General features: G+C 42.4%; 1 protein-coding gene across 1 annotated transcript in view; it reads right to left on the bottom strand.

The window, feature by feature from the left end:
• The window catches only part of COL13A1 (collagen type XIII alpha 1 chain), a 128,328-nt gene extending 118,232 nt beyond the window's left edge, over window positions 1-10,096 (bottom strand). Inside the window, exons 1-3 of the mRNA XM_070945642.1 lie at window positions 10,085-10,096; window positions 5,385-5,420; window positions 1,271-1,297 (exon numbers count right to left, since the gene is read on the bottom strand). Coding sequence (XP_070801743.1) covers window positions 1,271-1,297; window positions 5,385-5,405 — 48 coding nt within the window. The 5' untranslated portion in view covers window positions 5,406-5,420; window positions 10,085-10,096. The remainder of the gene's footprint in view (window positions 1-1,270; window positions 1,298-5,384; window positions 5,421-10,084) is intronic.
• Window positions 10,097-12,118: the final 2,022 nt, after the last annotated feature.

The raw sequence follows: 12,118 nt of genomic DNA on the forward strand, positions 1-12,118 counted from the left end.
TTACTAATGGTCTCCCATTCATGTATTAAACTGGTCTGATCATGCTCGGTGTTACATATGTAAATAGGGAGTGAAGCCTGGAGCAAAGGCTTCACTCAGGTCCGGTGTTGGAAGAGACATTTGCATACCCGGCGCTCATTGGTCCATTCAAGCGGTGGGAAAATAAAGCAATGTCAGTGGCCGGCCTGGTCCCTTTAAAATAGAGGTCTTCAAACTTGGCAGCTTTAAGACTTGTGGACTTCAACTCCCAGAATTCTCCAGCCAGCTGTCTGGAGAATTCTGGGAGTTGAAGTCCACAAGTCTTAAAGCTGCCAAGTTTGGGGACCCCTGCTATTAAAAGAAGGAGCTGTCGAACAGCAAACACAGAAGTTTTTCCAAGCCTCAGAATAAAGAGCTGAAATCACTAGTTGGACTCCTGCCTCTTCATTCGAAGGGGACGCAGTGGCTCAGTGGCTAAGACACTGAGCTTGTCGATCGAAAGGTCAGCGGTTCGAATCCCTAGTGCCGCGTAACGGGGTGAGCTCCCGTTACTTGTCCCAGCTTCTGCCAACCTAGCAGTTCGAAAGCACGCAAAAAATGCAAGTAGAAAAATAGGGACCACATTTGGTGGGAAGGTAACAGCGTTCCGTGCGCCTTTGGCGTTTAGTCATGCCGGCCATATGACCATGGAGACGACTTCAGACAGCGCTGGCTCTTTGGCTTTGAAACGGAGATGAGCACCACTCCCTAGAGTCAGGAACGACTAGAATATATGTGCGAGGGGAACCTTTACCTTTACCTCTTGATTCGACCCCCACTCAACACTTAGCTTATCAAGGTCAGGGACAGATAACTGCTTTCCTTTGTTATGGCCCTGACTGAACAGCAATAATTTCTTCCTTCCTTGCTTGTTTACAGTATTTGGTCTAGATTAGGATGGAAACCAGGGAAATCTCTGGTCACCTAAGGCAGGTCTACTTCTCAGGACAATCTCTTTCAGCTCCTGGTAGATGTCTCACCTGCTGCAATTTAATTCGTAATGGCAATCTGTCTAGTGCTATTGACAAATATGTTCATCAAGGAAAGGATGCTAACAGCATAGCACAATGTTTCTGAGCCTCTGCTACCTTAAGACGGATGGACTTCAACTCCCAGAGTTCCCCAGCCGGCTGGGAATTCTGGGTAGTTGAAGTCCACCCGTCTTAAAGTGGCAGAGGTTGAGAAATACTGGAATAGAAGAAATGGCTAGATCAACCCGTCTGAAGTGGTTAACTGGAAAAAGCTGACTCACCTTCTCTCCAAGTTGACCCTTGACTCCCTGGGCCACCATTATATCAGTCGCAGCCACATGCAACAGGGTGAAGGGGGAGAGAAAGAGAGACACAAAACATAGGAGTCAGTGTTAAGGCACACTAAGCACAAATACACACTCATGCCAAAAAGACAAATGGAAAAGAAAAGACGAACACTGAAACATGCATGGTTTAATGTTCACATACAAGCATGGTGAAGTGTGACCCTGCTTTTGACTTTCTTGCACTTAAATCAGCTTCAAAAATTCTTTTTTAACATTCACTTTCACAGTTTTTATTAAGCAATTATATAAGGGAAAAAGAAATATAGTTTCTGAAATGTATGTTTTACATTAGAAGTGAGAACTAACATGATTGAATTTATATGTGTGTGCATCTGTTCTCTTAATGTTATTATTATGTCTGTTCCAGGGGTGGGTTCTAAATTTTTTTTACTACCGGTTCTGTGGGCGTGGCTTATTTTATGGGTGTGGCTTGATGGTCATGTGACAATTATTTAGGATTTAGCAGAGATACTGGTCTATCAGGCTTTTAACTTCTTGCAGAGCTGTACCGATCTACCCATTTATTTTTTGCAGGCACTGGTCTACCCATTTATTTTTGCAGGCACTGATCTACTCATGTATTTTTGCAGGCACTGGTCTACCCATTTATTTTTGCAGGCACTTGTCTACTCATGTATTTTTGCAGGCACTGGTCTACTCATGTATTTTTACAGGCACTGATCTACTCATTTGTTTTCTTTTAACACTGATCAGATGTAGGGCGGCCCTTTGAAGCCCCGCAGCAAGAGTTTAAACAGCTTTTTTTCCCTCTAGCCATCAGCTGGGACTCAGAAGGCAGCAATAGATTGGGGGTGGGGCCAAATAAAAGGTAAGAATAACGCGGGGGTGGGGTGGGGGGCGCAGGGAGTGGGGGGCACAGGGGGGCGGGGGGGCAGAACCGTTTTGGTGACGTCATATCATCACCGCTACCGGCTCGGGAGAACCGGGCTGAACCAGAAGGAACCCACCACTGGCCTGTTCACAATAGTGTGAAGTCACAACTGGCAGTTCTTTAGCTGGTATTGGCCTTCATACACATCAAGTCCTTCCCAGGAACAAGAAGCTAATGTGTCAGCATAGTATATGTTTGGATCTAAGCTGTGTGGCCTTTTGCAATTGACATAGAAATGTTATCAATATTATTCTGTCAAAAACCTGAAATTGCATGTGATTCGGTGGTGGGTTTCAAATTTTTTTACTACCGGTTCTGTGGGTGTGGCTTGGTGGGCGTGGCAGGGGGAGGATACTGTAAAATCTCTATTCCCACCCCACTCCAGGGGAAAGTTACTGCAAAATCCCCATTTCCTCCCAATCAGCTGGGACTTGGGAGGCAGAGAATAGATGGGGGTGGGACCAGTCAGAATTTTTACTACCGGTTCTCTGAACTACTCAAAATTTCCACTACCGGTTCTCCAGAACTGGTCAGAACCTGCTGAAACCCATCTCTGATGTGACTGTACAACAAAAGAGAAATTGTGGAAGAAAAGCATGTTTCATGCTTAGGAATGCTTCTAAGGGATCATTTGTACACATAATTGTTGGCCTGTAGATTAAAGTGACAGAGTCCAGGGTCTGTTTTGCATCATGGTGTGCTAGGTGTCCACATAATATTATGAAGATGAAAGGATATAATACAACTGTTAGGAATAAACTAGGATGGCGAAACATATGGAGATGTTAGCAAGAGATTTATAGAGGGTTAGCTAGATTTATCTAAAACTCATTTTATAAGCCACTAATGCAAAAACTGGTAGAAATCTAATAACTATCACTGGTCCTTCTATTCTTAGGAACAAGTTGCTATTTTGAAGAGGGTGTTGCTTAATTAGGATGTTTCCAATTCTTGTTTGCTAAGACATTTTTTTGAGGAATGAAAAATAACGCCATTATTAATTTCCCCCTTAAGTGTGGGCATTTTAATGTCCAACAGGACAACACTGGATAAAAGTACTATAATGATAGAATTCCCAAGGAAAATGGTAACTTGGCACCCACTAGTGGTGTTAGTGGGACACCAGCCATTTCTGTTGGGTATTTATGTATCCATAGTAACCTCAAAGTAAATTGATGGTGAACAGGGAAGCAAAACTTGTGAAAAATCCCAGGCATTCAAATTGGGTTGGAACTGAATTTCTCAAGGAGAGTTTCCTGCACATATTGCTCTATAATCTTACAGCAGAGTTCATTTAGAAACTGCCTCCCCTCATATATATTTATCATATTTTAATGTTCTTAGTAAGTTTAGAATAATTTTTCAGGAAAGTCCCAATTAGGAACAACATCTCATGTTATTTGAAGTGGTTGTATGCTTTTGGGTATCTTTATTATCCTACATATCTAAAAACCATCTTTTCCTCTTCTGAGTAGAAACCATTCCCCTCAGTAGGGCCAGCTTTATATGAAACAGAATATTTAATTGCCCCAATAAAAGGGGATATGTCCGTGTGTGTTTATCTTTCCCCCCCACTCTCTTTAGCTTCTATACACATGTATCTGGTCTTCAGGAAATTGGAGAAAAGATTCAGGCCTACAATAATAAGGTACATTGCTTACTGCCCTGAAAGCTAGAAACCGTCATTAGAAGAAGTAGGATAAAAATAGATGGATAAAAAAAAAAATCCATTTTCTTATTTCCCAGTACAGGTAGATGTGTGGTGGATCTCTATAAAATTTGTGTTCAGAGCATCTTGTGTTAAAATAGAGGTTCACCATTGTAAACATATTTTGGTTACAAAAAAATACTCTAGTGTATTCTTCCATTTTTAGTATACATTAGAATCAGGAAGATGGCTGACAGTTATGTTCATCAAGGAAAGCATGCTAAAAGCGTAGAACAATGTTTCTCAATCTCCGCCACTTTAAGACGGGTGGACTTCAACTCCCAGAGTTCCCCAGCCAACTGGCTGGGGAACTCTGGGAGTTGAAGTCCACCCGTCTTAAAGTGGCGGAGGTTGAGAAATACTGGAATAGAAGAAATGGCTAGAGAACAACTTTTCGAAGCTTCTTTTGGAGGTGATGTAGAGATAAAACAGATGTTAATTGTTTGTTAAAATGTTTACCACTACCGTGTTCCTAATGGTTTTGTTCCATTCTAGTAACGTGCTTTCTTAAGCAAAAATCATGCCTAAAGTGATTACTGAATTTATTCATTTGAATGCACTTTTTCTCAATTCTTGAAACAAAAGAAGAAGATATAAAGCCCTGTCTAAAGGCCTTCATTCATGTACCAAATCTGCTACCAAAATAAGACTTCTAAAGAAATAATAGCATTGGAAAGACTTTCTGTGACCTCTGCTGATTCAATGTCCGTGTTATGCATTTAACAGAATAACAGAGTTGGAAGGGGCCTTGGAGGTCTTCTAGTCCAGCCCCTTGCTCAAGCAGGAAACCCTATACCATTTCAGACAAATGGTTGTCCAATCTCTTCTTAAAAACCTCCAGAATTTCAGACTAGTATTGTTCACGATCTATCTAGGAATTGTTGTATTTCTGAGTAACAGAAGGTTTTCAGTTGCAATAGTGCATATATTTGTCGTTAAAGTGAAATAAATATGAAAACAAATTAAGCCTAAAGCACTGTTAAGTAACACCAGCTGCCTGCAATTACTGCAAGTTCAAATCTCTCCAGGCTCAAGGTTGACTCAGCCTTCCATCCTTTCGAGGTAGGTAAAATGAGGACCCGGTTTGTGGGGGCAATAAACTGACTTCGTATAAAAAAGAACACCGCTTAGGAGCCCCCCAAAAGCCCTACTAAGCAGGTATATACAAAAGTATGAAGGCTATTGCTTAATGCATTGTAAGCCGCCCTGAGTCTCTGGAAAAGGGCGGCATATAAATCGAACCAATAAATACAATATATAAATAAATAAGCCACCATGGTGTGAATATTTGAAGTCTTGGAGAAAGCTTATTGAACTAACTAGGGATTATTTCTGAGTAGACAGAACCAATAACTGAAATTTTCTCTGTCACATGTATGTAGATCAGTTTAGTAGCAACAGATTTGGAAGCAGTGATGACAGATAAATGTAAGCGATTTAAGACTTACCGGCTGTCCACGGATTCCCATGGCTCCTTTGTCTCCCTAACAATTAACACAAAATCAAAGGATAATTGGCAATTTGACCACATGTAATGATAAAAAAAATGACACAAATTCATTCAAACACGAACATTTAGACAATTGCATTGATTACTTTGGATTTTATCCATAGGAGTATGTGTTTGGAAGACCACTGAACTGTTTATCAACTGCCATGGTCCAACACAGTAAATATATGTATATTTGTATAACTGAAAAACCATTTGTATAACAATGCAAGTTTTTGCATCAGAGGTCTGTGTTTTTTCAGTTTTCCTCTTTTTATTGTAATTCATTTATTATTTGTTTTAATTTTCCTGTAATAATTTGGACCATTATTGAATACATTAGACCAACATGTTTAATAATAATAATGTTATTATTATTATCCAATAATAATATCCAATGTCTTTTCAATCATCTCATATTATTGCATTCACAGGCCTGCAACACTGCAAGATGCTTATTCACCAAACATCTGGAGAAAATCCCATCCCACATTGTCTGCATATATTCGTAAGTCAAAGGGTTCCAGACTTGTTCTTAGTCTTTCTAGTAAATCTAAATATTTAGAGATTGGACTGGAATATTGTTATGTGGATCAGATATTTATATAACAAACCACATGGGGTTTGTTCAGGAAACCCTGCCAACATTCAATCAAGCAAATTTTTGTAACCATAAGACTTACAAGCATGCCAGAAGAAAGGAGGGAGGGAAGGAGGGAGGGAGGGAAGAAGGAAGGAAGGAAGGAAGGAAGGAAGGAAGGAAGGAAGGAAGGAAGGGAGGGAGGGAGGGAGGAAAGAAGGAAGGAAGGAAGGAAGGAAGGAAGGAAGGAAGGAAGGAAGGAAGGAAGGAAGGAAGGAACGGATGAACGAGATGAGATGAGATTAAAGACAATTTGATTTCTGCATCTCATATACATGCTGGGCTCAAATGGAATCGAACGATACCTGCATCCTTACTTAGAGCATTAAGAATAAGCAATACATTCTTATGAGAGAAGGGTGATTATAAACATGATAACAAGAAATACATTCATTTATGAGTAAGACATACAACCCTACAGGAAAGTGCTACATATTTCCTAGAATAACAATTCAACATTGCCTGTCTGGTGATCTACCGTATCATGTTTATATAATGTTTATCACCGGAACAGCCAAATAGTATACAAAATAAAAAGGTCTATATTTTGCTTTCCACCTTTAAGGGTTTTAGGGAATATACTTTGGGTCTGTGCTGTTTACTTGCTGGTTAGCCTTCAGAAATCGTATAATTTATCTAAAGACATGAATCAAACTATCCATTGAATCAAACTATCTTTATTTTATCTTTTTAAGCTGAACGGTTACTTTGCGAAGCTGGAGATACTTTTGATTCGTGGTAATAATAACATTTGTTATGGCCACTAGATTCATAACATCATAAGAGCTTAATGTTGAATGTTTTTACTGCCTGGAAAAAGAATTATCTTGTATTTATTAACTCTGGAGAAGAAAGAGTCTAAAATAGGAGATAATACAAACAATAAACAATACAACAAATTGTTGCTATTTACATGAGACAGAGACTGAGGTGCTGGATTAGAATTAAGGACAAGAATGTTCAAACCTATTTGTAATCACATCCATTTTAATAAAAACTAAAAATTTATTACATATGTGTGGTTTCATTTTCTCTTTACTATGTAGGACAGGGGTGTCAAACTCAAGGTCCGGGGGCCGAATCCGGCCTATGGGGTGCTTAGATCTGGCCCGCGGGGCCACCCTGGAGACAGTGAAGGACGTGCCCACAGTGCCTCTGCCAGTGAAAAAAGCACTTGTGAGAGCCACAGGCAGCCCTCCTGAGCCCCATTTTCACTGGCAGAAGGTTGCAGGAGGCTGTTGCAGCCGAAAACGGAGCTTGGGAGGGCCACAGGCAGCCCTCCCAAGCCCCATTTTCACTGGCAGAAGGTTGCAGGAGGCTGTCGCAGCTGAAAACGGAGTTTGGGAGCCTGTTTTCTCTGGCAGAGTGCTTGGGCCACTACAGGCTCCCCCAATACGAGTGACATCGAGCTGGCCATGCCCACTCCGCCCCCCCCCCCCCGGAGGTCAAACACAACCCTGATGCGGCCCTCAATGAAATCGTGTTTGACACCTCTGATGTAGGATATTCAGATTCTTCAGTTCCACATGAAAAGAAGGTGTGGAAGTTGCCTATGCTGAAACAAAACCTAGGTCCTTTGCTCCTCTGTGGAAAGCTAGCAGAGCATGAAAGCAGACAGAAAACAAATCAGCCTGTATAATTTCTCTGATTTTTATGTATCTGGTTTTTGTGCTGTAGCGTTCTGAAGAATCAACATTGGCCTTCTGCCACAGGTCAGAAAATGAACAAAAAAGTACAAAGACCCAAGTCTCTAATTTCCCAACAGTCTGACTTCCAAGTACCTCACGCAAGGAAGGGCACTTAGGGGCAGAACTGGGAAACTCCTCTTAGATGCTAAATTTGGATTTCCACTCAACATGCTCCCATGTCTGCAAAACTAAAAAATGGGGAACACGTGATCCTCAGGGATGGGCTGCTAGGGGTTCGGCTCTTGGGGGATCAGCAGGGTTTGGGCAATTCTATAGCTAAGGATCGCCGGGGTTCGGCAAACCCCCAAATGCCACCCCTGGCTGGCCACACCCACCCCACCCCTCCCACGAGTCTCCATGTAGCCCGTTCATCATTCCAGGTAAATTCAGGGGCTGCGCAGAGGGTCTGGGAAGGCAAAAAACTGGTCCGGAAGTCCAGAAACAGGCCTGTTTCCGGCCTCCGGAGGGGCTCTGGAGCCCAGGGGAAGCAGTTTTCGCCCTCCTGGAGGCTTGAGGAAAGCCTCTGGAGCCATGGTGCGGGCAGCCAACTAGGCCATACCCACCTTGGCCACACCCTCCCAGCAATGGGGCAGCGAACTCATTGCTCTGAAGCCCACTCCTGGTGAACCTCCAGATATTGTTAGATATCAAATTCCTATCAATCTTGTCCATTGTGATCAGTGATCATTGATAGGATCAGCTGTGATGAAATACTGTATATCTGATAGGCTAGAGCAGTGTTCTCAACCTGGCTGGGGAATTCTGGGAGTTGAAGTCCACACATCGTCCAGCGGCCAAGGTTGAGAAACACTGGGCTAGAGGCTCAGATATAAATTTAATTCATAAGTATGATGGATAGGTTGCTAGGATTCTAATGTCCGAATAGGGAGGTTGGCCTCTTGCCTTGTAGCAATTTTCCTTGTGGTTTGGTTTGGGCTAAACCCATCTTAACATCTGATGGTTTTTGTTCATGGAATTTTGTGACCTAAGGAACTGAAGAAAAAATAACCCAGACCACTTAATGTCTAATTAACAGGCATCTCCTTACCACTTAGACAAAACAGATTTAATCTGTTTGCTGTCTAGTACAGTGTAACCCATTTCTGTCCATGTCTCTTCTTCTCTGGTATTTTGACATTTTGTCTCTATGTACTTCAAGCCACATTTTCTCCCTTCAACTCCTTTTGAATAGGCAGGGGAGGCATGATTGAATGCAGCTACTACAAAAGGTTGCCCCCAAATATTCAGTTAGTCCTAATTAAAATATTGCCTGATCACTTATTTATTCTCCATATGGATCATCCTAGTTCACTGAGATTTATTTATATTCTGGTATCATGAAGTTTATATTCCCCCATGATACGATTTGTTCCAAAGAATCCACAAATCATTTCCATATCCGAAATAATATTTGACCAGGCTTGCAATAATTCACCAGCTAAATCTGGAAATACTGAAAATCTAAAATTCTTTGGCTAACTCTTGTCTGACTTGCAATATTCTCAGATGTATATTCTTTTCATGAATGTGCCCTTTCTATTGTGGGGCTAGATTGGAGAAGCAAAACCAGAAGTGGGACAGGGCAGGAAATACCTCGAGCAATATAAGTTCTTAGGAAAGTCATTTCTTTGAAAGAAGAAAGCTAATGCAATGGCAGAACATCATATTCTGGAAATCACTGTCTGATAGCAAGTCCAATTTCTAAAACTTAACCCTCTTTACAACTCAGTTTTAAAACCCTCATCCTAAATCTTGCTCTCTGTTTATAACTTGTACTTATAACTTTTGAAGGGGTGGGCTTCAAACTTTTAGCAAGGGGCTCTCTGCCCGATCGCTGGGTGAGCATGGCCATGGTGGGTGTGGCCTAGTTGGCCTCCTGCACCACGGGGGAGGGGCATTTTTGCCCTCCCTGAGCTCCAGAGGCTTTCCTCAAGCCTTCAGGAGGGCGAACACGGCCTCCCCAGGCTCCAGAGGCCCTCTGGAGGCTGGAAAAGGGGCCTATTTCCAGCCTTCCCGAACTTCCGGTAGGCCCATTTTTCACCCTCCCCGAGCCTCCCGCATGTGCCCTACACTTACCTGCATCCAAAACGGGCCAGGTGGGGACTCTTGGGAGAGGCTGGGTGGGGTAAGCAGGGCCAGCCAGGAGTGGGATTTGAGGGTTCTCTGAACTCCACAGAATCTTAGCTAGAGGTTCTGCCGAACCCCTGCAAACCCCTAGCAGTCCATCCCTGCTTGTACTGTAAGTCTGTAGTATAGATTGTAGTATAGTATAGATTGCAGGTATCAATAAAGGAAGAAAAGAAAAACACAAAAAGAAGAGGGGATATTTACCGGAAGGCCAGGTCTTCCTGTAGGACCCTGAAAAAAAAAAAACCACAGGCAGAAAACAAAGGAGATGATGGCACAAAGAACAATGGATCTGAATAGTGAAACAATTATTGAGTTTGATTTCGGACTTCTAGGATGCCACAAAAAGCCCCTATTTGATATTTGTTCATTGTTCATTGGCATTTCTAGTTGAGCATTTATAGGAAGCAAGGTTGCCAGGTTGGCTTAGCCAAGCTACTCCCAGTTACAGTAGAAAATGCTAGTCTAGTTCGAAGGCTAATTTAATTCTGTACAGACAGCTTGATATATCCTAGTCAGCGGTGGGTTTCACATTATGTTACTACCGGTTCGTCCCGTGCGTGCACCCTTGCTTTGTGTGTGCGTGCCTGCCTTCCACATGTGCCCCTGGACTTCCGTGCATGCGCTTTGCTCTCTCTCGCACCTTCTGCACATACGCCCAGCCTCAAAAATGTGCTTAAATAGGATGGCATAGAGATGGGGCAGGGGCGGGCCCACCTGTGATTTCCGCTACCGGTTTGGACGAACCGATCCGAACCGGCTGAATACCCACCTCTGATCCTAGTGTTCATACTAGGGTTTAGGGAGGAGAAATGGCAGAACAAATATTTTGCTATGGCCGAAAGCCCATAACATGAAATAGCCTGCAAAAATAAAACATCCAGACTTCCAGTAGTCTCCCTTCCCACAAACCAGTATGTTATAATTCATTTTTATCCTGGGAGTAACTCACATTTGCATCAAATCATCGTATTGTTTAGGAAATACTACACTTCATTTAATATTTCCCCAGACAACCTGCAGCTGCCATCTACTAAATTACAGAGGGCAATAGAAGTCTTTCTTTTATTTTATTTGAAAGCTATGTCTAATACAAAGGCAAAAGGTTGGAGGAAATGTGTTACTCCTAGAATCCAGCCAGACTAGACAAAGCCATGATTTAAAACTCGTGAATACGTTTATTGACCAAGGAGTCATCTGATATATAGTCCAACATCCTAGCTTTCACTAAGTCTCTCTTCAATAGATACATCAATGTTTCCCTTCCTTTCGTTTCCATCCTATCTCACTGCTGCTATTTTTTCTTAGTCTAATGTCCTGTCGGTCTCCAACTGCCATTCATCCTAGATCTCCATCATGCTTGCTCTGCTGTCATTCTTTCTCCACTCAGTCTTTTGTTTTGACGGATTCATTCTCTGCTACATAATGTAGCACTAGGTGAACCAGACCAAGAAATCAAAACCACTGGAAGGCTAAAACTATTTTAATTGACTTTGCAAGTCTGATTGTGTTGTACGTCCTTTTGTTTCTTATATTCCATGAATTAGGGAGGTCCCTGTCTAATCTAGGGATGTGGCGGCTCAGTGGCTAAGACACTGAGCTTGTTGATAGAAAAGTCGGCAGTTCAGTGGTTTGAGTCCCTAGTGCCGCGTAACGGGGTTAGCTCCCATTACTTGTCTCAGCTTCTGCCAACCTAGCAGTTCGAAAGCATGTAAAAAATGCAAGTAGAACAATAGGGACCACCTTTGGTGGGAAGGTAACAGCGTTCCGTGCGCCTTTGGCGTTTAGTCATGCCGGCCACATGACCACGGAGACGTCTTCTGACAGCGCTGGCTCTTCGGCTTTGAAATGGAGATGAACACTGCCCCCTAGAGTTAGGAACGACTAGCACACATGTGTGAAGGGAACTTTTTCCTTTACCTGTCTAATCTACTTTCAGACTAGACTGTTCCTCTAGCAACTGGGTCTCCAAACAGATTCCCCAGCTTGAATAGCAGCTGGTCAGCGGTGAGAAGATAGATAGAAGATAGAATCATAGGGCTGGAAGGGACCTTGGAGGTCTTCTAGTCCAACCCCTTGCACAAGGAAGGAGACCTAAAGAAAAATCCTAATAAAAATAATAATAAAAAATAATTGCACTCAAAGTTGCATTCACTATTCCCAAGACCCTAGCAACCCAATTCTGAAAACTTGCAAAACCAAGAGAAAAGCACCCCCAATTCAGATGTTCAGCAAGAA

Source organism: Pituophis catenifer, unplaced genomic scaffold (genome assembly GCF_029215685.1).
Source record: "Pituophis catenifer annectens isolate HBS135680 unplaced genomic scaffold, rPitCat1.0.hap2 SCAF_6, whole genome shotgun sequence".
Lineage (NCBI taxonomy): Eukaryota > Metazoa > Chordata > Lepidosauria > Squamata > Colubridae > Pituophis > Pituophis catenifer.